The 25,682-nt window shown below is 31.0% G+C and overlaps 3 protein-coding genes across 4 annotated transcripts; all 3 read right to left on the bottom strand.

Moving 5' to 3' along the window:
- Window positions 1–6: 6 nt before the first annotated feature.
- LOC138937862 (uncharacterized) lies at window positions 7–3,107 on the bottom strand. Its single transcript, XM_070304510.1, has 5 exons — window positions 2,711–3,107; window positions 1,454–2,233; window positions 864–1,331; window positions 535–597; window positions 7–383 (listed from the first exon to the last, which is right to left on the bottom strand). The coding sequence occupies exons 1-5, from the start codon at window positions 3,105–3,107 to the stop codon at window positions 7–9; spliced, it is 2,085 nt and encodes a 694-aa protein (XP_070160611.1).
- A 581-nt stretch (window positions 3,108–3,688) lies between these two features.
- On the bottom strand, window positions 3,689–14,107 carry Lmanii (Lysosomal alpha-mannosidase II). 2 transcript variants are annotated; one of them, XM_070304093.1, is made up of 17 exons: window positions 13,279–14,107; window positions 12,465–12,567; window positions 12,271–12,352; window positions 11,839–12,024; window positions 11,520–11,725; window positions 11,074–11,210; window positions 9,142–9,275; window positions 7,859–8,072; window positions 7,564–7,760; window positions 7,197–7,399; window positions 6,521–6,726; window positions 5,844–6,057; window positions 5,627–5,744; window positions 5,081–5,357; window positions 4,552–4,794; window positions 4,200–4,349; window positions 3,689–4,005 (listed from the first exon to the last, which is right to left on the bottom strand). In XM_070304093.1, exons 1-17 carry the CDS (start codon window positions 13,396–13,398, stop codon window positions 3,775–3,777), a joined length of 3,021 nt encoding a protein of 1,006 aa, XP_070160194.1. In that variant the 5' UTR covers window positions 13,399–14,107; the 3' UTR covers window positions 3,689–3,774. The 2 variants fall into 2 exon arrangements, with proteins under 2 accessions (XP_070160194.1, XP_070160195.1); XM_070304094.1 differs by lacking the exon at window positions 9,142–9,275 and adding an exon at window positions 8,785–8,918.
- Window positions 14,108–14,698: 591 nt separating this feature from the next.
- Window positions 14,699–25,554, bottom strand: LOC138937561 (uncharacterized). Its single transcript, XM_070303938.1, has 12 exons — window positions 25,451–25,554; window positions 23,088–23,337; window positions 22,380–22,464; window positions 21,993–22,172; window positions 20,099–20,139; window positions 19,837–19,996; window positions 19,477–19,595; window positions 19,085–19,220; window positions 17,107–17,695; window positions 16,131–16,726; window positions 15,409–15,609; window positions 14,699–15,022 (listed from the first exon to the last, which is right to left on the bottom strand). Exons 1-11 carry the CDS (start codon window positions 25,471–25,473, stop codon window positions 15,446–15,448), a joined length of 2,343 nt encoding a protein of 780 aa, XP_070160039.1. The 5' UTR covers window positions 25,474–25,554; the 3' UTR covers window positions 14,699–15,022; window positions 15,409–15,445.
- Between the last annotated feature and the right edge of the window lie 128 nt (window positions 25,555–25,682).

The raw sequence follows: 25,682 nt of genomic DNA, 5'->3' as shown, positions 1-25,682 counted from the left end.
TTATTATTATATCCGTCCTCGAAATTCTGATAAGGGTCGGGTAGAAACAACTCTAAATTTATCTACTCGTGGCCTAGCACAAATTTGACTACTATTAATAGACCGCCTACAATGTTGATCTATGTTCAGTAACGTGCAATCGTCTACATTGCAAGATATATGTTCCTCGTTTATGTCATCATCGGGCAAATTACGGTCCTGCGTAGCTAGAAAAGTGATCGCGGGGCAGGTATCGCGAGTGCAAAACGTGCTCTTTAATATTTGCAATGCTTTTGTTGCTTGCAAGCTTGGAACGCTTTCGGACTGTGATGATTTCTTACAGTAGGATATCGGGACCGATTTCGATCTTATGGTACAAACACTAGTTGTATTACTAGTAGAATCTGCTAATGTTAAAACAACATAATTTTTTAATAATTGTAGATTATATAAGAATCAATTAAAGATGAATAGGAAGAGAAGTAAAAAAATAAAAAAGCAGATGTTTTTTTTTGAAAACAGTTTTACGATCTTTAAAGCAAAATATGCGGATACCTTTGATTGACCATGACTTCGTTAGTGTATTATCGATGATGCGGGCCCATCCACTGATAGAATCTATAAACATTATATACGATAGCAAATTATAGAGAAATATGAAAAAGAGAAGTCTTACGCAATAATCAAATCGCGTAATATAGATAATACATATTTCTATATGCATATTTAAATATATAAGGTATATAATAATTTATTTATTGTAAAACATTATACAATATATATATTAAGATCACGAGTAACTATAAAATATATTATAACTATAATACATTTTACTTACAATTAATCATTCATGAAAAGATATTTTCGGTTTTATATTAATGTACCTCGAGTCTGGATGTCTTTCTTCGAAGTCATAAGAATGTTAATAGTCTTATCAACAACATCGCCTGTTTTCTCAGGTGTTACATTACACGGTGTGGATAACAGAGCAGTGGTCAATCTTTCAACCTTTTTTTTCATCAAGCCGGTCGATTGCAGATGTGGATTCTTCGCTTTTTCCGAAGCTGTTGCGACGACGTAGCATGGATTATATGCCAGCAGTATATCCTGCGTACGCAGTAATTTTGTATTTTCGAGCGGCAAATCTTCTTGCTCTTGAGCCGCTACGCACCATTGGCATATCGATTGTCTGGTGCAAACTGAACATAGGATGTTTTTAGATTCCTTGATTTTCGCAACTTCGCGAACTCCAGTGAGTCCCGTCTGAGTAGCAGCGGTCTCCGTTTCCTTCTTTAGCATAGACTCGACGATTTTCTTTCTTCTTCGGTCGAGTATTTGTTGAAGGGAATCGGCTGTAAAGAAATAGAAATATTTTATTAGCAAATTATAAATAAATAAAAAAATGATTTACTCGATTATAACAAAAGAATTGATCTTTCTGTTTGTGAAAAGTGCTATGTATGAATTCGCTAACGTTTCGACTGTTTTCGAATTTCCGCGAATTTGAGTCCAGTCAAGACTGTCTGTCGTATCAATGAGTTTAGGATATTCTTAACAACGCTTCGTGCACGACGAGATATCTCGTCGCAAGTAGAAAGCAATAAGTCCTCTGTCAGTGGCAGGACCACGATTGATGCTTCGAGAGGATCGACCACCACAGGTATCTTTAATTTTCGTAGCACATCTTCTTCCTTGATATCACGAGACTTATAACTAGCCACAGTTTGGATTAATCGATCTTTCATTGGGTACTTGAGTCTCTTCGCTCCTTTCACGATTATTTCGTCAATCAGATCGTCAATTATAATTCGAGATTCGATTCCTCTAAGACATTCCTCAAGACAGCTCTGCACGAAGCCTTTTGTTTCTTCATACTCGGCCAATAGTTTGCTGTTTGAATGTCTCGGCTTGCAAGTCAGCTTAGTTTGAGTTTCATTGTCTAATACGATACTATCGGTATTGCGATTGTATCGTATTGCGGTTTGCGTATCTTGACACTTTACTTCGACGGAGGTCCGATCCTGGACTGGATCAGATATCCAAAACGCGCGTGATAGCAAGAAATTTAGAATTTCGAGGATTATTGCCTCTTCATCTACGATATTTTCCGCAAGATTTTCTTGATATTTTTCGTGCGTACGGCGTGATAAGTCATTTACTGCTTTGTCCCGCGATGTTCTAGGATCAATCGTAATCATAGTCTGACTCGAGTGATTAATCTTGAATACAGGCATCGGACCGACATTCATGGAAGCTGAAAAAATCTGAATTTTGAGGTCTATCTAATAATGTACCTTTTTTTAATGCTTTAGATTTATCTCTCTCATTAATTGCATACTCTAACAAGATATAAATATATTCAAATAAGGATTAAAAATATTAGTTTATATATTATTATAGCGTGAATCTAGAATTATTTTTAGTATCCAGCATTACACGGCATAGAAAAGAATAAAAAATATTTTTGCAAACTATTTCTCTCTTATTATATTGTAATAACTAATAATTAGTGTAAAGTATTGGTTGCACATAAATCTAATATAATTTAAATGCAAAAATTTGAGTTATATTTTTTAAATAAAATTAAACTTTATTTCTTGACTGCTCATTTGACTAGGATTTAATGTCAATAATCAAAGCTTTTCAATTTAGATAAATTATTTAATAACAATTAAAAAAAAAGAATTAAAAAATCTTATGGATATATATTTTCTCTTTGCGCATTGCTTACTTATGATATGTTCAGAATATTTCGCAGGCGGACAAGGGCTACTCATGTACATCGTTTGTGATGCTTCATGCTTATATTCGATCGGTATACCCACTATGGGGACACCTTGCAAAAACGTTTGATTTTCTGCATCTCTGGTGGATTCTCTTTCTAATTCTCTGGAATCGATCAAATGCTTAATAAGAAGAGGTTGACGGGAAATAAAATCCTCCTCGCTTATGTCGAAAAAATCTTCGACGTTTGCTGAAATCTTGCTTGTGCTTTTAATTTCTCGAAGTTCGACATCTTTGTGCTTAAGTATAACATTCTCGACTTCTTCCCTTGGCGTAACCGCGATTAAAGTTTGAGCCCATGATGTTGGAAGGAAACCTTTTCCTTTTCTATCTTCTTCTTCCATCTATGAGATGCGAACATGTCTGTGAGATTATACGTATATTTTTTTTCTTTATCTAAAGTTTTCTGTACAATATATAAAAATATATAGAAGAACAGATATTTTTATGCTATTGTTAATCAACTCATTAAACTTTGCATATTTTATAACGTGGTTATACATAATAATATAAACATAAATCAACAGTAAAATAATTATTAAAAATCAATTACTTCTGTTGAATGTAATAATTATTCGATCACACGTCTCTTGCGTCTTACTGTGATCCCGCATCGATGCAAAATGTGTTGCACCGTAGTGTGATGACATTGCAAATTTCGCAGAATTATTTCATGTGTTAAATTATATTTTACGTTGAAAATTTTTTTTGTAGAAATTGAGTCATTTTGGGGGTTACGAATCGCATTAAACCGACTAAACGTCACGACTCACAACCAGACGTTTCTTATTTTTAGGTTTTTATATTTTACATATACATGACGTTTTTCGGCAACTTCGGTCGCTTTGCGTGTTTATGATATATATTCTAGGAAAAAAATAATACAGTTTATCTTTTTATATTTTATTATTCTTTTTTATAATGATATAATTGTATATATATAATGGCGTAGAAAATTTAATTAGAACATTTTTTTTTTTTTATAAGAAAAAAGAAATTTTCGCTGAAAAATTAAAGAGGTAGTCGAACCACTTTAAGAACGAACGTTCTTATTTCCATCGGTTTCAAGAGAACTTTGATTGCATCGTTATGAATCTCCACAAGTTGTACGTTCTCTTCCTCATCTAGAATAATATCGTTTGTCTCTAGTTCCCATTTCATACGATTATTTTCGCTCAGTAGCTGATTAGCGCCTAACGTAGTTTCTTTGATTGATTGAATCGAGAATGTTGCGAATAGTCTCTGTTGGGATATAATAAAAGAATTAAAAATTTTTTTATTAATTTTTTCTTATATAAAAAAATTCTTCTTAAACTACATAAGTTTCCAGAATGTTATCGTAATTATTATATATATATATGTAAAATCAGTTTATTATAATATAATATATTAACTGTAATAAAAACATGCAATTAAATATAAAATTAAAAACATACCTGGATATCAACTTCTATCGGTTGAGAGAACTGTTCCGCTTCATCAACTTCAAAGATATGCTCCAATCTTAACAGGATCGTATCATCTCTCCACGGCTCTAAAGTAAGAATATGCACGTTTGGTACCATTTCATAATTAAGACCCGAGAGCTGTAAAATATGTTTAATTAATCGAAATCACTTCAGAATCGATTTTGTTTATAAGGTAACTTATAAATCTTGGCAAATTATTCTATGTAAATTGTTTTGAGTGAAAAAAATTGTCGTTAACCGTATAAATTATTAATCAAGCTTTATTGCATAAATTGTATCTTTCATTAAGATAAAAATTAGAGAGTAAAAGTATACATACCCAGAATTTGTCATTAGCAAAATTTTTGATATTGCTCAAATTATAGGAGGTACCCAAGATCCAGGGATGTAGAGCCAATTCGAAGGCCAGTTCCTTTTCTTTTAATACAAATTCATCCACATTTTTCACTTTACCTCCAAAGAGATAATGCGTGCCTCTTACTACTAAACCTTCGCCGAATGCAGTTTCGTTCAACGCTTCGTCCACGCCAAACGCATCATCCTTGAGAAGTCTTCGATGAAGCTAGAACCAATTTTATTTATTATACATACACTCTTGTTTGATTTTAATATGTTTATATATTTTAAAATATTTAACATTTAACATGTAAGTGTGGAATAGTAAGCCCATATAATTTATCTACTTCAAAAATAAAGTTTTATGTAGAGTTTGTAAAATTTATATTTAAAATCCAAAGTTACACATATTTATTAAATAATAATAATATATAATAATTATATACACTTTTCAGACTAATTTGAATTTAATCAATCACAAAAATTGATCAGTCACTTTTATATAAATTTACCATTAATTCAACGGCGCCATCCTGCAAGCTACTTCCGCCCTGGGCACGATCGTTCAAGACACTTAACTTTAATTGTTTCTTCTCATCCTTGATTGCAATTTTACTTGTCACCGGATAATAATTTCCAGATATCGGTTCCTTCAAATCCAAATTCCACGTTGGCCGATAATTTCTCGTACGCTTCAACATCTCTCTTCCATTGCTATCTGTATAAAATACATTGTCCGTTTCCAAGTTGCTTGAGTATCTCGTAATGATTTCTTTGCCGATTTTATCTCTGAAGTAAGACAATATACAATATTATTTAATCAATCCTTTGATTATTCAAGCAAAATCTATTACTCTTTTTTAAATAGCAAATTTATATAAAAATGTAATAAAGAATATATATATATAATAAAAACTATAATTATATAATATCCATTTTTTTAAATATTAGCATTTAATTCATAAGATATATAATATTAAAAATTGTATATAGAAAAAAATTAGAAATTAGAAAAGAATTCTAAATTAGAAAGAAAATAGAAACTAATAATATTGTACGTGGCAGGTATCGGGCCAACAAGCCAATCGAATTCTATGTGCTCTTCTTTTGGGTAGATCCGAACTACTTGGCTGATCCATTCGTTTATCGTATGATGAATTTCTTCCACGACAGGACCTGTGAATGAAAAAGAAAAAAATTTTAATAATACGAAATAATACATTTAGTATGAAAAATGCATTTTTACCCGAACTGAATAAATTCTGCATATAATACCTTTATAAATTTCATACGATCCGGTGTATACAAAATTTCTGGCTGATGTTTCTTTAGGTCTGAAGATATACGCGCCGGATGATCTATTTACAAAGACCTTGTTATTACCTTCCACTCCTTCATAGAAATGGAAAGACTGCACGACATTCATGTCTTTCTGTTTGTTCCAGCGTATCATTACGTTACCGTCGTTGTTGATGGATATATTATATAACTGAAATTGGTGCAAGAAACAAATTCTAATTATTTTCGATGTAATTCTATTATTACTCTTATATTTTGCTTCTTCAAGATTACTTCAAGATAGTTTTGCACTATCGGTAAAAAAAAAAAACTGATTTGGTTCTGGGACCAATTAATGATTAAATTACAATGTTTATCCTAATTTTTTTTTTAACATAAATTATTTATTTATGATCGATACATTTATCTCTCAATTGTGTATCTATCTAATATTATGTGATTATATCAGAATAATTTTTATCAGTGGTCTGATATATTTTATCTGATATATTTTAAATGTATCTGATATATTTTAAATGTATTATTATCAATTGATTATTAACAATTGATTAATCAGTTCATTTAGCAAAGCAAGTTTTGAAAGTAATTTTAATGATTTACATTATTTTAATTGGCATTTAATGATCTATATATATTTATGTATATTTATTTACCTCGCTGCTTATAAATTTCTCTTTAGATTCTTTCGATTTAGGTTGTTCCATTATTTTCTCCTGCGATTTTTTGGTAACGATATAGGATCTCGTACCGAAGGGAGGAATGCCTGCACGGAAAACAATTTCATTTATTGCAGCGCTCGATCTTCCTGGAATTTTCCTTACTCTTTCGGGAATGGGAACTATCTGTACTGCATCCACACCTGTTGAATCCCACAAAAGTATGTTAAACATCATGCAAAAATCATTAATATAATTCTTTTATATATATATATATATATAATCATATTTTATATTTTTTTTTATATTTTTTTATATATCTATAAATACATAATATATATTTATTTTATATACTTTTATAATTGATCTGTTTGTTAAGAGTAATGTTCTATAAGATTATCATAAAAAATTATTAATATATTTCACGTTCCTATATAAACATATTATTAATTTTTCATATTAATTACTCTTCCATTTATCTAAGATAATAAATGTAATTAATGAAATATTATACACACACACATACACAAAATTAAATAATTGATAATAAAGATAATATCTATACTCTTTATATTCAAATGAAAAGATATTTTATATATTATATGATTTTAATATATGTGTTATTCATAATTATATGTATATTAATATTTTTTTTTCTTATTATTGTACGTACTGTTACTCAACGATTCAACTTCATAAGAATTTCCTGTAACAGGAAGACGAACATAAGTATCGATAGATCTGCTCATAGGATTGTACACTATAACCACGAACTTGTCGTTTTCCTCAAAAAATGCGCACGAGCTAATGTTAAGCTCCAAACACGTGAAAATCTTGTAGGATGGTTCCGATTTATTCGCCTTTTCTGCCCATTTCCTGTTTCACGAATATTAACAAGATTGATACATTTCCGTATGATATAAGATATGATATAGAGACTTATATAATGATTTATTATAATGCATCTAAAAATATCATTCGTGATTTTCGATGTTAAGAATTAAAATTAAAATTAAGACAAGAATATTTCCTTTACTTACCATATGGCCTCCGAGATTATTTCTCCGGCGTCAGACATACTCTTATACAATAAACGCGCATAATCATCCGCGACTAACTGCTTCTCAGTGCCGGTAACGGCATCGTGATGCTGCATCACACCCATCGCTTCGCGGAAGTGTTCCAAGTGATCATCATGATTCTTCAAGTTTGTCAAAGCAACGAGATGTTTGCTTGTCTAGAAACAAATAATCTATTTGTTATATCTTGCGAACGAAGCCCGTAGATAGATAGAGTTTGAATATTAAATAGAATTACAATTTCTGACCATTTTACCTGCAATAAGTTATTCCCCATACGCTCAAAATACTTCGAGGTTGGTCTCGATGAAAAGTAGCCGGTCCAAAAAGAGTGAGGATCACTCGCATACGGGAAGAAATCATCGTTCTTAGTTGGCCATTGAAGTTTCTTGTCATTCAGAGCCTTTAAGTAGCACGAGGGTGTCGAATAAATCACATTGACTCTAGAACCATTCCGCTGGTTTGTGTATCTGAAAAAATTATACAAGAAATCATTATTGTAATATTAAAATGGCGATATAATCCTATCTTTAATTTTAATCATTATAAATTTTGTTAAGCATTCAATATCATGGAATGTCTATAAGATAACATTTAAAAAATTGATTAAAATTAAAAGATTAATAAAAAAATTTTAATCGTATAATATGTCATCATAATGTATCATATAATATGTGAGTGCATGTAAAAAGCTTTTTATTTGTTATATTTCACCATTAATTCCACTAATCATTTTTATGCCAGAGTTTTTTCAAAAGATTCCATACTACTGGTACTCTCTGAAAGCTAACATTAAATGTCTTGTTAAAGCTTTATAAAAAAAAACATTGAAAAAAGGTATCTCGTATTTCGTCTCTGTGTGTATGTGTTATATGATGAACTTTTTAACTTTAGGAGAACTTCCAGAACTTCTACCGATTCCATAGACATCGAGATTATTTATAATTTTTTAATCATAAACTGTTACATGTACACCTCTGTCTGTCGTAAAATTTTAATTAAATAACATAATTTTAATTTTAATATTTCATTTATAAATAATATTGTATTATTTTTTCCATTTATCCCAATGGATGATTATAAATTTACTTGATTTGAATGTAATAAAATCTATGCTCGATAAGGATGTGTCAAGTGATTCTAAAAATCAAAGTCGATCTTTGCGGATTAATCGCGACTTACTTAATCAGCTTGTCCAAGTTATCGAACCACATGTCAGCCTGTTGGTAGTTAAAATCATCCCCCATGGTAAGAATAACGTGATTAGTTCTGTAGGCATGAGCTTGATTTTGCGCATATGTCAGGAATAGGTCCACCTGCCAATAGCGCACAAATTTTACTTACCGTGAATAAAAAAAACGACGTGTCATCGCTCGCAGAGTCGCATAAAAACCGCTTTCCATCCTTTCGTTTCCCCCTATTAGCGATATCGTTCTTGCGAGGCAATAATGCCGTATTTTTGAGTTCGCAAATGTCACATTTCGAAAAGACGTATACGAATTATGTACATATAAGATGGTAAATTTTTAACGTTAATACCTTATCAGCTTATCCAGATTCATGAAGTACATTTCCGCGTGCTGATAAGTGAAATCTCCTCCCATCGTCAATATGATATGATTCGTGCGGTAATAATTAGCTTGCTCAACCGCGTATCTCAGAAAATCATCGATCTGGCACAGAAACACACCGCGTAGATTATGATTCTTACACAGAATGAATGTCCTAAGCTACCATGTCCTGACTTTTTTTTTTTTTTTTTTTATTTTTTTTTTTTTTTTGTTAGTTAACAATTACGATTCTTTAAAGTCTTTATACATATATTTTTTTCAGGGTTGGGAAGTAACGCGTTACTTGTAACGCCGTTACCGTTACAGTTACTTTTTTTCAGTAACTGTAACGGTAATGGCGTTACAAATTTTATTTGTAACGGAAAAAGTAACTTCGTTACATTTTTCGGTAACGAGTAACGAATTTAACAGTTACTTTTATCGTTACTTTTTTCAAATTTTTTGATTTATTTAAGATATTATTCTTGCTATTGTGCGTGATAAAATTTTTATCTTAACCGTAAAGCCGTAAGCAAATCGACCAATTAGCATTCTTATTATGTTGTAAAAATGCTTGAATGTGATTGATCAACTTATGGCTCTTGCAGACCAGTGCGATGACGCGACGCGCGATATCCAATGAGAGCTTTATCTTTTCGGAAAAGCAGAGCTCTCATTTACTACCAGTTCTAAGTACCTTGCAACGAAAATTAGAAAATCTCAATAAATCTGACCTTATAGATTGCCATTCATTAGTTGAAGCTATTCAGCAAGGTTTAAATAAAAGGTAACTTATTAATTTGATTAATACATATGTTATTTAATTTTAAATAAGGATTTAATTGAAAAATATTATTTTATTTTAAACTATTGATTCAAAAGTATTAATTTCAATAAAACAAACAATGTCGCTTAATTTACTATATTTGATTTTAGATTTCGTACAATATTTGAAACAGAAGAATTAATAATAGCAGCATGTTTACATCCAAAATTTAAGTTAAACTGGTTAACCGGAGAAAAAAGAAAACGTGCTGAAAATTACTTGGAGGATTTATTGGGAATCCGATCAACTGAAAATTCTTCAAAGGCTGGAAAATCTGACGATCACGATGATTTTTTCATTTTTGAGCAAAAAACGGTGTAAAATGAATCTGAACAAGAAGAATTGCAACGGTTTTTAGAATCAAATAATTGTAATATAGAAATGTTAAACGACTATCCAAAACTTAAAAAACTTTTTATTAAATATAATACAGCTCTACCAAGCAGTGCATCTGTAGAAAGAATGTTTAGCATCGGTGGCTCTGTATTAACACCACAAAGAGGGCATTTAAATGATGATACTATGGAGCAACAAATTTTATTAAAAATTAATAAAGAATTTCGATAAAATTTAATCATTTATTTTGTAATGAACCTTGAATGAAATCTTGCTTACAATTTTTTAAAAGTTTTTCTTATGCAAAATAATTTATTAGTTTGTATTGTAAAAAAGTAACGGAAATTGTAACGACTCGTTACTTTTTAGTAACGGTAACGGTAACGAGTTACTTTTTAAAATTGGTAACGAGTAACGATAACGAGTTACTTTTTAGAAAAAATAACGGTAACGGTAACGAGTTACTTTTATAAAGTAACTTTCCCAACCCTGATTTTTTTTAGCCTTTGCTACTAGAAAATCTCGCTCCCTGAACTTCCTGTCCAATTTTTTTTCCAAGTGAAAAATATTTTTTACTAAGTATTCGTATCACTATTTCTCGTGAATAGCATTTTTTTTATTAGAGATCCTTATTAACACTTGTCGAGAATCAATTAATTGCTGTAAAGCATCGCGTCAACTTTATCATTAACGCGTTTATAACTCTATTAGTTTATCGTTAGGGATGTCGATAACTACCATGTTGGCATTATTACGTACCTTTTTGTCGATGTTGTAGTCCGGGCTATCAGGGTCATCGATCATTGGCTCGTCGGCGCATAGAACATCGAAGCAAAATCCTGGTGGTGGACTGTAAGTGTTGTACATTGCGGCCGTGAATAAATTCGCTCGCTTGCCTGAAAACAATAGTATTTTAATCGTATATTATATGTATTGCAATTTTAGCATGCAAAATTTAAAATCAATTTTTTTTTTAGCGAGAATGTCAAGAAATAACATCGTTTACCTCTTTTCCAATTTTTATTTGCATTCAATTGAGATAAATTTTAAGCAGTATTGATTGAACAATATTTTACTATGGAATTATTAAAATAATACCACGGTTTTACGCTAATTATTAAGAAAAAATACTGATATTGATGTCACTTATTCACCGAAAATGTTCTTTTTAAAATTTGAGTTTCAAAATAGAGTTTCCGTTTTACCTAAACTCGGACTGCTCTGCCAAATAAATTCCATCGATTTTTCGTACAGTCTTTTACTCTTATCCTGATAATCAATGCGACCGAATAACATCCCGTCAAATCCCATCTGCGCGAAAAGAGAGGCTTGTTCTCGGGAATGACCGAACGGATCTATCTGCCATCCTATATGCGGCCTGGCACAGCTTCCAAACGTGTCATTGAGTCGTCTAGATATCGACGATTAGCAGTTATACATAGGTAATAACTCTATGTAGGATCTTACACTCGGGATCTTTCTCATTTATATGTCTAAAATGATCGAAAACACACACACACACACCTAAATCCCCATGTGAATTGATCGACCAACGAATGATAATGAGTACAAGCTTCATCGTTCATGCTCCATGCTCCTCCGATGATTTCCAATCGTCCTTCGTTGATCAACATCTTGACGTCGGCCCGGACTTTTTCGTTTTGTCGTAACCACCATTTCCAGAGGAAAGAGGTTTCCACGTAAATAAATCTGCAGAAGTGATTGATATGAAATTTCTGCTCTTTTTAAAATAATTTTAATTGTATGAGGAGAAATTTATAAGAATATCGCAAATGTTATAAGAATCTTATCATAGAAATAACAGGCCTGATAATATGATTATCTGCGTGGCACTTATCTATAATTAATATCGGATATTGCGTAAATTTTTATCGCATCCAGATTTATACTTGCGTTACCTATTATCAAAGATACAATATTATTTAAAATAATTACCTTCTGTTAGGATCAGCCAGCAAAGCCTTAATAACGCTATCAAGAATATACTGCACGCCGGCCTTTTGAATCATAGATCGACCTTAGAGAGAATAAATCATTATTACTTTTAACCATATTCGAAAATATAGATAGAGATTATTTTTTATATTTTATATCCACATTTTCTCGTTATGATTTTGTCGTTTACTCACTTCCGAAATAATATTGATCCACGGTTTTCAGCCAACCGACATCATCATGAGTATGTGAGACTATATGAATGTTTAGTTTAGTCGAATCTACGGCATGGCACGCCTGAGATTGATATAAAAAATATGTTTAGTATATATATACTTGTTTGTAATTGCTAAAAATTTTTAATATAATTTTAACTACACATTTAAATACATAAATTTTAAATAGAATTTTAAATATGCTTTACAAGTTACATATGTTTATACCACTCAACATAGTATAATTAATGTTTTTTACTTTAAAAAGAAAATTTTTTAAATAATCCTATTTTTTTTTAATTTAATACGTTTTCTTGTTTCTCTGATTATCCCTCATTATTTTAATTATCAATCAATTTATGCGTGACAGATTTATATCTACTATTTCAAGGTTTTATTGTAGCAATAATTTAATTTAATTTTGCAAAACTTGAGATAACAGATTTAATTAATTTTTCTAGTCTGAGATTCACGTTTTTGAATTTTTTATAAAATAAATTGTATTATTTTCGCACTTTAATTTCGACGCTTTTATTTTATATCACATTGGTACTAAATCACAATCGACAGAAACATATTGATAATTACACCAAAAGTACAGATTTTTAAAAATAAAATTGTATGTACAATTTATTTATATAATTTCCTCTAATTTTTGTTACAATATAAACAATATAAAGAATTATAAATATTTGTAAACATTCATTAGCGATATCTCATAGTTGCCTTGGAAGCAAAATTGCGATTCGTGTCGCATTCATTACTCCGATTAACAGAGTTAATTTGCTCGTACCTTGTAATCGCAGTTCTCGGTGACCATCGGTTCTAACGTGGCTCTTGGTATTCGCGCCGCATCGACGAAGCATTGCGCGAACAAGAGCGATAAAGGTACAAGAAATTTGTACCACAACATAGCTGAAGGCTGCTGCTTCCTCCGAAACGTACGCAACGTACGTAACTAACTAATGAGATGACTGATGGCTGCCACTTTATACTTATACCGCTTGCCCCAGCGTGCGTCATTGTGATAGTACACCGTGACGGATAAAAGCAGACTGATACAGACTGATGATGAGTACGAATGCAAAGGCGTAAACGTCGATTCGACAACCTTAACTAAAGCTCTATTCCTTTTAAGACACGAAGAAACGTCCTTTTTTATTAAGAATATCGCAATGTGTGTTTATGTGGTGTGCAACATTCCCTTCTGTAGCATTTGTGTTATCATTATGATTAGGGTTTACGGAAACTGTTCAGATAGCACCAATAAAGAAAAAAAAAAACTAGAAAACATCTTAAATAAATATATCTAAAAAAATGATAAGACGTTTTTAAGTCATTTTTAGATGTGTGTGTGTCTTTTGGGAACATGTGTTATCTTCTGAGTGATGTACCTTTCTGAGATATATATGCGTATGGCCGGTATTCATAGTTTGTTTTTATATTTAAGATCATCCTTGGATCGTCCTAAGATTCCATTCAGCCAATGAAATGGCCGTATAATATTTCCAGATTTTAATTAAAACGATTTTATATATAAAAATGTATGAAATATAAATATGTGAATGTGTGAATACCGGCTTATATCCCACTAATTATTTCTTATTAATTTATCACTGAGAAATATCTAAGACAAAATGTAATTTATCAAAAATTAATGATATTTGATTGTGATATCTTGTTTATGTTTGAACAGATAATTATCGATAGATTGGATTGCTACTGTATTATTGTCAGATGTTTATCGTCTTTAATGGTCTAATCTTGAAATAATTGACTTGTTTTGAAATTATTACGTAGCGATAGTACTTTTTTTTTTTTTTTTTTTTTGCGAAAATGCACATCCAGATGCAATAATACTGTAAATAATATTTATATCGATAAATACACATTTAAAATCTTAAATCTCTATTAACAATTGATTAATATAAGAAATTTCATATAACAATAGTAAGATATTTCTGTAAATAGCGATATAAATAGACCGGTAACACGAAATTTCAAATGATTGCCATTGAATAACATTGCAGGATCAAAAGGCAATTAATTGTAAAATATATCACATTCGTATCTCAAGTTGCTATATAAATTTAATTATTTCTGAACGCTTATTGCCATCGCTATCAAGATTATGTCGAATTCTATACATCTCTAAAATCTGAAGGTGTTTGCAGAGATAAAGAATAAAGGTCGCGGACCAATTACGGCGGAAATTAGGAAAACAACATGTATTTATTTGCATAATATAATAAAGTAAAATGCAATAAAATGTAACACTGTCAAAACATAAACAACACTAAATATCTTTGTGAAGGGTAGAAGTATACCAAACAAAACAAAATTCCAAACGTGTCTTGGATATGTCAGCGTCATTGTCAATGTCGCATATGCTATTCGCGAAGTATTATTTGCGTGTGATTGAGAGACAGATCACTGGATTAAATTCTGATAGTGAATGAACGCAATCGTGCGAAAAACACATTCCGATAGTTCTCGATGTCTCGGAGGAATTGGAATTGCGATCGGTTTTTGAATTCCTAGAAAAAACAATTTATTTAATATATTGTTTAATTTAATAAAATTTTATTTAATTAAATTAAAAATATTAGAAATCTTGCTTACTTTTTTCTCAACTCGATTATTTAATTATTAATAATATCAAAACATGTAGTAGGAAAGATAATATGCAAAAAAGTTACCTCAATAATTTGAATCAAATTGTGTTTTAAAGAGATAAAGTTTTATATGTCAGCATTATATATAAATTTCTTTTTTTTTTTAATTTTATATATGAATTCATTATTGCATAATACATACATATACATAGTTCGTTCATATATTATCCAGATCTATATCTAGATAAAATCTGATAACGTATTTGAAAAAATTAATTCGTCGTGAAAGATAAATTCGCAATACGTACGTGTGCAATATGTATTACAAAATTTAAAATCGTACGCCTAAAAATCAGAGTACATAATCTCCTGTGGTTTCTCGAATTTAATAGGCCGATAAAATGTGAGTGATTGATCCCATCCACGCGGTGCCGTATTATAATTCGTCAAATTGTGGAGGCTGCCCAATTTCGGTCCAGTGTAATTGTTATTTTCATACAGTTTGTTTCCTGAAAATTGAGAAACACCAGATATAAATCTACACGGATGTAAATACTGTAAAGAAATCATTGAGTAACTGAAATCGATATTATTTTGATGAATATAATTTTCGATATAATAAGAATCAAAAAATATATTTTATATGAATCATCGCGTTTTTATTGTTAGAAATAAATATCATAAATCCATATATCTAGCAATATAAATCTCATTCCTTGAACTGCAAGAAAAAAATTTGATTAAAGGACGACATATATAAACCAAAGAAATAATTCTTATTATCTTATGCAAAATATTATTATATTTTAAAAATTATTTTTCTATTTTTCTAAGATAGTTTTGCATCTTCTTAATAAACAAGAGGCAGATTTCATATTTCTTTACATAATTTAGCAATATATGACTAGTCTTAATTAAAATACATTTTCTACCGAGTATTATGTGAGGATATATATTAAAGATCGTTTTGCATGTTTAATGGCGGTCGCAATAATATCAGGATTACAAAAGCGCATGCGTGTTAACTTGCCTAATTCCGGATTAACGTCACTGATTTTGCACTCTGGCGTAGCGGTGCCTAAGAGATTATCCAAGATCGGCGTGCTACGAAGATGTTTCTTGGTCTCGAGTATACCCTCCTGCGAAGCGACCATCGAGAGCATCAGCGACTTCGCTTCGGGCGGTATCTCAGCCTCGGTATTAACGAATCTCGCGTCGGTGTTGCTGGCATAAAGGGCTTCCAATTCTTGCGAGGCAATCGAATGACGCCGAGTATCCGAATATTCTTCCTCGAACGCGAATGAGCACTCGCTGCTCTCGCAGCGATTCAATAGGGTGGATGGCGCGGAATGGCCGCAATCTATAGAACCAGCCGCGTTCGGATAGTCATTGATTTCTTCCTCGGAATCGTCGTCATCTGTCGTGTATTCGCTCCCATCAGTGGAAACGTAACCGTTGTATCGGGACTGTAGTTTTGCCGATCCTTCTCTGTAGTTCTCGCGTGCATTGTTGAATTGCCCGTTGCATTGGGGCTGCAGCTTCCTCTCGTAATTTCCGCGCGGGTCATATAACCGGCCATTATATCGGGACTGAAGTTGGGAAGACCCTTCGTAGTTTTCGCGTGCGCTATATAATTTATTATTGAAATAGTTTCTCGATAGTTTCGAGATTTAGCGCCTAATTCTTTCATTTTAGACTTCATTTAATGTTCGCAATATTATGCGAATAATGTCTATTACGTTTGCGATAAAAAAAAAATATATAACGTCGTGTGTTGTTTGACATTAAACGAAGAAATCAAGCTTTTTTGAAGTTTTTAAGATACGTTAATCACGTGCGAATCATTTTCTTGATTCCGAAAAGGCGGAATATTATGTATATCGCAATAAAAAAAAGAAGATAAAATAAAAAAATAAAATAATTATAAAAAAAATAAAAAAATAAATAAAAAATTACAAATTATTAAATTATCATTTAAATTAGTCAAAGAATCCTCAAATTCTCACCGTGCGTATTCCTCCTCTCCATTATTATACTTGGTAGCATTTCTTGTCTCGAAAAAACGCGCTATATCATTGTCCAACGGACACTGTTGCACGATTGGAATGATCTTTGGACTGATTTGCTTGTATTGCAGAACTGGTCTGCAGGTCTTCTCAAATTCTTGTATCAATTGCTTTACTGGTACAGGTGTATACCCGTTTTCTTCATTATCATTCTGCATCTGACTCTGTTGCTTATTTCCAATCTTATTATCGATCACGTTATCGTCGTACTTCTTGTCGAAACGTTGTTGAATTCCCGTGTCTTTGTTATTACAGCTCTGCACGTTGCAAAAGTTGGATTTCCTCGATGACTGATAATTGTTAATGTATCTGTTATTGTTATCGGCGACAGAGCGATAATTAGTTATATTAGCGCGTCGATCGTTAGCAGATTCGTAAGCGATACGATGGGATTTCTCAACGATGGATGATCGAGATTGGTCCAGAGGGAAATCGGAGTCTGTGCCGACCGCAATTTCTCGCAGATAAATCTTTTTTACCTCGCTCGAGTGATCGCATCGGTTAGTATTGTAGCGCGATCGGTGCCTGTCTGTAATTTGCAAATTGAAATTGAAGCAGCAAAACACAGAAATTAGAAAAAGCCTTGCTGTGAGATCTTGTATAAGCAGCATCTTTTGGAAGGTTTAAAAAAATATTACGTATTTGAAAAGGTCGCACACAAAATAATAGAAATAAGAAACATACAATATTAATTATCAAAAATACTACATATTTCTCGGCCTACTTTTTATACGTATGATAATATCTTCTTTAAAGACATGCAAAATTTTAGATACATCTGTCTTTTTTCTTAAAAGCATATGATACATTCTTCTTACAGTATGAATGTTATTTTATCAGAAAACATATATATGTATCCTTAACATTTTATACGCTTGGCAATATGAGATTTCAATGTATCATTTGATCGCGAAATTTAAATTGCTTATTTAATCTCTAATGGATCAGTTCTAAGAAAAAATAATTGGCATCGGAAGATATACAATTCATTGTTTGTTTGAGATATATCGTTATATATATATATATATATATATATATATATATATATATATATATATATAAGATGTCAAGCGCTCGCGTTTCAGGTCGATTAAATAACATCGATAACGCTTGCCAATTAGATCATCAAAGATCATTCAACTCGAGCCTCAACTGACCGGTCCAACATTGATCTCTATTTCAGAGACGTGTCAAGTATCTTCGACATTCTAGAACACTTCCCTGTTAACGCATGTCTGATACAAAAAAGAGGGCGAATCTCTTTGAAAAATTTTCGTATTTGATTAATACAAAATTGTATAATTGTTTTTTTTTTATCTCTCTTTTTATATAATATAATTATTATTATATATAAATATATTATATTATATGTGAATATTAATTATATTCTATATTAAATATATTTTTATTTTATATTATATGCGTTCTTTTTGAAAAACAATAAAAAAAGTCCAAGATAAGATGTAAAGTAGATAACGTATAATAAAAAAATCGAGATAATAAAAAATATCGAGATTCTTGTGAAAAATATCAGGGTAATTAAAAATTTCTAAATACGTAATTATACAGCCTCAGAACATCTCCATCGTATTCTCAGCGAAAGATATATGTATAAAATAACATCACTCGAGAAAATAAGTGCTGACGTTATGCAGATTAATGTCAAAACGTTATGGAGTTGTAACATATAGTATTATACATATTGTATTAAATTCTGAATTCGAATTTTAAAAAGTCGTGACATTAATAATTGCTTTAGTGACATTAATAATTGCTCATAATTTTAAAACGTCGTAAATAAGATAGAGAAAATCGATCCTGGCGTTTACCAGCGTGATTAAATCTGTCAAGCGAAAAATCACTGCATTTTCGGTATATTATTATTCTGTTGATCTCATTGAATTTATATGATACCCACCTGTTATTGCCATATTTGCGTTCTCGACGGAAATGTCCACTGTAAAGGGATTATAAAATGGTTTATCAGTGCTCGAAATCGGCGTGTGAGGTGTCAACAATGACGGCGTCACGAATTTCGCATTACCGTTAACTTCCTGAAATCACACAACACACAAGTATTTTTATTATAAAATCAAATACCATTAATTGTCTGAAATTACGATGCAATTTTTTCAATCTTTTTTATAAGAAAAAAAACAATAACTCTCTTTCTAATCGTAGTAAAATTATTTTCAATCCTTTAGCAATTGATAAAAATACTTAATTTTATTTATTTATTTATTTTGAGCTCTTCTTTTAGTAAGAAAATTATTATATATATATATAAGTTTGATTGACAAATATACTTACCAATTTTTCCGGATACGTTAGCGTTTTCGGTGTAACACGAGTATTGGGTGTCTGCGGCTGTTCTTGGTCCACCACCCACTTTTCCGATCTTTTCCTACGTTTCGCAAATATCTCGGCACCTGCGAATTTTTTTGGCAACGTTATATACGTAGAAGTAATGCGTCATATCTCACTTAGAGCTGGAAATATATCTCTTCCAATAAAAGGTTTTCCATTATTATATTATAAATATTTAAATTAAATAAAAATTTAGATAAAAAGATTAAATATATATATATGTATATAATGTGTAATATTTTGTATTAATAATATTATTAATTTTATTTCGTAGCTTGTGTGCCATTTAAACTATGAACTTACCGCGTCCTCTTTGATTATTCAAGTCGCGAACAATGTCGAAGAGCTTCTCAGGATTTTTTGGTACTGGCGCGATATTGACTTCTTCGCCTAATGCCTGAATACCCTGAATGTCCAGTACTTTTCCGCATGGATTCATCACGCATTTGAGGGGTAGTTTGTCCTATTAAGGGAATTTTTATTCCGTCGTGTGTGAAGGCGTAATCTCATCGCAAAATATTTAAAGATATAAGATACACGATATACATTATTGTAAACTTTTTACCTTATGAACAGTTGTAATCAATTCCTCTTCGTCCTCGAGACCTGCGAAATGCTAATTATCAATATATTACATTATACAAAATGAAGAAAAGAAATGAAAAAATGATTCAACGATATACATATATTATACAATATATGATTAATTTTTTACACACACTCATTTTTTTTATAGAATAAAATTTACAGATAAACTAGTATCAATATAAACGATTACATTACCGGACCTTACAATTTATGTTAAAATATGTCTTTGGATTTCTTAATGATAAGCAGGGTTGGGAAGTAACGCGTTACTTGTAACGCCGTTACCGTTACAGTTACTTTTTTTCGGTAACTGTAACGGTAATGGCGTTACAAATTTTATTTGTAACGGAAAAAGTAACTTCGTTACATTTTTCGGTAACGAGTAACGAATTTAACAGTTACTTTTATCGTTACTTTTTTCAAATTTTTTGATTTATTTAAGATATTATTCTTGCTATTGTGATAAAATTTTTATCTTAACCGTAAAGTCGTAAGCAAATCGACCAATTAGCAATTCTTATTATGTTGTAAAAATGCTTGAATGTGATTGATCAACTTATGGCTCTTGCAGACCAGTGCGATGACGCGACGCGCGATATCCAATGAGAGCTTTATCTTTTCGGAAAAGCAGAGCTCTCATTTACTACCAGTTCTAAGTACCTTGCAACGAAAATTAGAAAATCTCAATAAATCTGACCTTATAGATTGCCATTCATTAGTTGAAGCTATTCAGCAAGGTTTAAATAAAAGATAACTTATTAATTTGATTAATACATATGTTATTTAATTTTAAATAAGGATTTAATTGAAAAATATTATTTTATTTTAAACTATTGATTCAAAAGTATTAATTTCAATAAAACAAACAATGTCGCTTAATTTACTATATTTGATTTTAGATTTCGTACAATATTTGAAACAAAAGAATTAATAATAGCAGCATGTTTACATCCAAAATTTAAGTTAAACTGGTTAACCGGAGAAAAAAGAAAACGTGCTGAAAATTACTTGGAGGATTTATTGGGAATCCGATCAACTGAAAATTCTTCAAAAGCTGGAAAATCTGACGATCACGATGATTTTTTCATTTTTGAGCAAAAAACGGTGCAAAATGAATCTGAACAAGAAGAATTGCAACGGTTTTTAGAATCAAATAATTGTAATATAGAAATGTTAAACGACTATCCAAAACTTAAAAAACTTTTTATTAAATATAATACAGCTCTACCAAGCAGTGCATCTGTAGAAAGAATGTTTAGCATCGGTGGCTCTGTATTAACACCACAAAGAGGGCATTTAAATGATGATACTATGGAGCAACAAATTTTATTAAAAATTAATAAAGAATTTCGATAAAATTTAATCATTTATTTTGTAATGAACCTTGAATGAAATCTTGCTTACAATTTTTTAAAAGTTTTTCTTATGCAAAATAATTTATTAGTTTGTATTGTAAAAAAGTAACGGAAATTGTAACGACTCGTTACTTTTTAGTAACTGTAACGGTAACGAGTTACTTTTTAAAATTAGTAACGAGTAACGGTAACGAGTTACTTTTATAAAGTAACTTTCCCAACCCTGATGATAAGATATAAAAATGTAAAGTAATAAAAGATTTAACTTAAATATAATGTGTCTAAAAAGACTGACACATATATCAAAAGTAGTAATTATTCATTAACGTTAGAATTCATAAAATTAATTGACTTAATCATTATAAAACAAATTTTTCTTATAAATTATTATCAGCGCAGTCTGATAATTTTGCATAACATAAACATCGCACTTTTCATAAACATATGATGAGAATGTAATAAGTATCTTTTTAATGGTAGAAATAAATTATAAAACAACTATTTTACGTTGCATACCGTTTCCGTCGTGGATCCATTTAACAGATCGCTTTTTTCTATTCACGTACATCGACTGTCCTTTACTCTTGACATTTTTCACGTCACTGAGCGAATGCGAGATTCGACGTGCGAGTTCAACCTGATCCTCGACCGTAGGATGCGTCGGTGCGTAAAAGTACGACGACGCAAACATTTTCTCTGAAAAATAATTTTTCTTTGTTCTTAAAGTTTTAACAAACGTATTCTTTTCCTCTGGAAGAGGGGAAATAATATTCTGTAAATCATATTCTAGCATATGAATCGACTGACGCTTTTATCATCCACAAAGAAGATTAAAATATATTCTGTATCATATATTATATATTATTTTTATTATTAATTATATTAATTAAAAAAAGAACCTACTATTTTTTGATTGCAATATTTCATGAGAGTCCGATGCCGGTGTAAGTAGCTTTTGTAAGTTAATCGGAGTAGTCTCGCCCCCTTCCTGCAGTTAAGAAATAACCATCGTTCAAATTTATATCGATCAAACAGAATCAGTAACATTATGTAAAATATCCTAGAATTATATTGTTCTACTTCCGCTATCTTTAAATTTTCTTGCACAATCTTTATTTAATTATCTTTTAATAACATTGCCAAAGATTTGAGACAACTTCTTTAATTAGTTTGATTAGCAATAAAAAATATTTTTATAATAAAAATTTTTAATTATTCTCTTTAAAAATCAAAATTTTATATAAAATTTAACTTAACAAAAGTCTAAGTTTAAAATTTACCCGAATATCCAATGTTAAAAAAAGCTACAGAAGTATAAATATCTAATCAAGATGATTATAAAAAAATAACGACACAATATAATATAATATAATATAATATCGACATATATATATAATATAATATCGATATACAGTTGATTATTAAAAAAAATATCGATTAAAAAAAATTCTCATCCAGTTCACATAAATGAAAAAGCTGGTCTATTATTATAAATAATAATTCATACATAAAAAGTGATGTGTAAAATTAAACTTCAAGATACGAGAATTTAATATGCTTTTTTTTTTTTTAGAAAGTTTTAAAACCCGAATATTTCGCCGGTTAACTCACCATGTCGAAGTGCAATATTTTCGAAGTGAGATTCTCGAGGAAGTTCCTTTTGACCGGATCGTGTCTGTCGGACGGTTTGTAACCGCGCGAACGAATTACAACATTGTCCGCGGATACACTACGTTGCAGATAATTCTTCTCCGGCAGAGAAGCACCGCTGTACTTCACGCTGCACTTGTAATCGGCATCCTTGGTGCAGATGAGCCCGTACGACGTATTATTCAGAATGTTGCGCTTGGCGTTAGCGTGCCTGCGGACATTCGAAACGTTCGCAACGCGATACGGATCCTCCATTTACGCAAACTCTACGGGAATTCGCGATTATCGTACAAACGTGGAGAATTAAAACGGACACAGACATAAAGCGTTTCGTAGTTACTATAAAAATTAGCAATATTTTTTGGAAAAATTATTTTAGATAAAAATATTATAAATATAAAACTCCTATTTTCTGACTAATTAAAATCACTACTTCTCTCGATTGTATCAATTGTAGGCAGTTCATTTAAAAGACGTTTGCTGGATATGTTTTGAATCTTTATATTTAAATAGAGTTATATTAAGTTATATTTAAAGATTTCTCATTTAACGCATATTAATTTAGTGAATAGATTTGTCTGAATTATTGAAAAATTTATGGACAAATTCTTTAGATAAATTATTCCATCGTGATGAACAATAATATTAACGTTATTCCAGCAATTATGGCCAGTAATATTGGCAACGGTATTACTGACAATCGATGTAAAAAATCGCGACACATACAGCAAACGTTTATATAAAAACACAGGTTTCTTAAAAAAAAAAAAATTAATATTTATTAAAACAATATTGTATTTTCGTATTTTGATGGAAAGTACAAAATTAGTATTAATCAAGAAATTTATAGCTTAATATTACTAATTAATTTAAATAAAAGGGAATATCGTGCATAACTAGTAAACGCTAGAATTTTCTAAATGGAATTTAAAGCAATTGTATCAATGATGCATCCAATATCAAAATCCTTCGGAAAACTATTCTACATTATTTTAATATTTAATTACGCGTGACGATAATTTAAATCCAGCAGCATAAAACATATTGAGCGTACGAAAATGCGGTTGAAGTTCAACCCGACCTTGGATTTTCAATTTTTATCCGGATAACTGACCGATCGTACGAAATGTGCAAGAGAAAAACGCGAGATTCTGCCCCGGTCGATGTGCCGTGGAGCCTGGCAGAGCTTTTTCGACGACGAGAATTGGTTGCCTTCCAAGCGGCCAATTAATTCCGCGTCGCGGTATTGGCAGTGGTACAACGAGCTCTGTGTAAAAGAAACGCTAAATTTATCTGTTGTAACGTAATACGCAGTAACATTTCGAGCGGTTATCCTCGCGATCAGCAACCGTATTTATTCGATGTGTCGCGTAGAAAAAAATCGACGATAAGTAATAATACTATATTCGAAAGCTGATCTTATTGTTGTCTTACATAGACTAAACGTCTATGTATAATAATTACATTTATTAAACACACGACAAAATTCTTTGTTCAGTTTGACAAATTGTTATATTAATTTTATATGTAAGTTAAATGCGAACAATATATATAAGTATTAACATTGATTTATAATATTAATTTAGTCGATGCAAATTTATACTAATATATAAGTGTGTATTATGTATTTGTTTTCTCTCTCTTTCTTTCAATTGTGTTAATTCGTATTAGGAAAAGTAATATGACGCGGTTCAATTCTAGCTACGCAATGGTATCGATACTTTGCTTTAAATAGATTTGTTTGGTGGAAGTTTAAGAGTTTCAAACTCGGTCAAGCTGTTCGCGGGTTCTTTGGCAAATCGAAATTTCGAGAAAGTTTTAACAGACGAAAAAATAGGACTGTCAATTTCAATCATTAATATACTCTTATAGTTTTAATGACAAAAAAAAATAATCATTACTCTTCATCATTACTCTCTATATATATATATATATTTTTTTTTTTTGTGTAACCATTTTCTATGCATTTCTTTAGAAATTCGCGAAAATATGCTCTCTTTCTCTCATATTCTCCGCAACACATCACGATTAAGCTCTTTTCGATATAGTATTATCGTAATTATATGATGTTACATGTGATATATCGTTATCAATCATGAGATAATAGCCACGTTAGTAAATATATAAGTGTGATTGACATTTCTTATTCCACGCGCTCTTGAAAAAAAATACTCTCTCGCACACAAAACGATAAGGAGATTGAATATAAAAAAAAGGGGGAAAAAAATCATACATGACTCGATAAAAGTTTGTATTTTGTCTCTCTTTCTCACGGTCCCATTTTTTTCTCAGATAGATAAAGACATTGCAAACAGAGATTTTACTTATCAAACGATGATCTCCTCATCGCGACGTGCACACATACACACAGAGAGAGGGTCAATCGTGTCCCTTCTTCGCCCACACTTTGTTTTCCTTTTTTCCTCGCGATTTATTTTCCTGTAGTTTTACGTAATGCGCGACACCTCGGCCTACACACTTCGCCGAAGGTGGTCCGTTTAAACCTACGACGAGGGCTCTCTCGCTACGAGAAACGAATTTTGCATCTTGCAAAAT

The sequence above is a fragment of the Polyergus mexicanus genome, unplaced genomic scaffold (assembly GCF_030449975.1).
Source record: "Polyergus mexicanus isolate NDT 795.1 unplaced genomic scaffold, iyPolMexi1.0 SCAF_11, whole genome shotgun sequence".
Classification (NCBI taxonomy): Eukaryota; Metazoa; Arthropoda; class Insecta; order Hymenoptera; family Formicidae; genus Polyergus; species Polyergus mexicanus.
The sequence above is the reverse complement of the archived record's forward strand: the minus strand, read 5'-3'. Positions and strand labels throughout refer to the sequence as shown.

What these genes read in the sequence shown, in the direction of transcription:
- Lmanii (XM_070304093.1), bottom strand. Translation starts at nt 13,398, where the DNA reads ATGTTGTGGTACAAATTTCTTGTACCTTTATCGCTCTTGTTCGCGCAA. An exon ending in GCAGAGCAGTCCGAGTTTAG is followed by an intron (nt 11,211 to 11,519) that starts GTAAAACGGAAA and finishes TATTGTTTTCAG; the next exon opens with GCAAGCGAGCGAATTTATTC. An exon ending in AGTTGAATCGTTGAGTAACA is followed by an intron (nt 6,727 to 7,196) that starts GTACGTACAATA and finishes GGGATTCAACAG; the next exon opens with GTGTGGATGCAGTACAGATA.
- LOC138937561 (XM_070303938.1), bottom strand. Translation starts at nt 25,473, where the DNA reads ATGAGGAGATCATCGTTTGATAA. An exon ending in AAATATTGCACTTCGACATG is followed by an intron (nt 22,465 to 23,087) that starts GTGAGTTAACCG and finishes TCTTAACTGCAG; the next exon opens with GAAGGGGGCGAGACTACTCC. An exon ending in CGCAAATATGGCAATAACAG is followed by an intron (nt 17,696 to 19,084) that starts GTGGGTATCATA and finishes TGCAAATTACAG; the next exon opens with ACAGGCACCGATCGCGCTAC.
- LOC138937862 (XM_070304510.1), bottom strand. Translation starts at nt 3,107, where the DNA reads ATGGAAGAAGAAGATAGAAAAGGAAAAGGTTTCCTTCCAACATCATGG. An exon ending in ATATTCTGAACATATCATAA is followed by an intron (nt 2,234 to 2,710) that starts GTAAGCAATGCG and finishes AGATTTTTTCAG; the next exon opens with CTTCCATGAATGTCGGTCCG. An exon ending in AATTCGAAAACAGTCGAAAC is followed by an intron (nt 1,332 to 1,453) that starts GTTAGCGAATTC and finishes ATTTCTTTACAG; the next exon opens with CCGATTCCCTTCAACAAATA.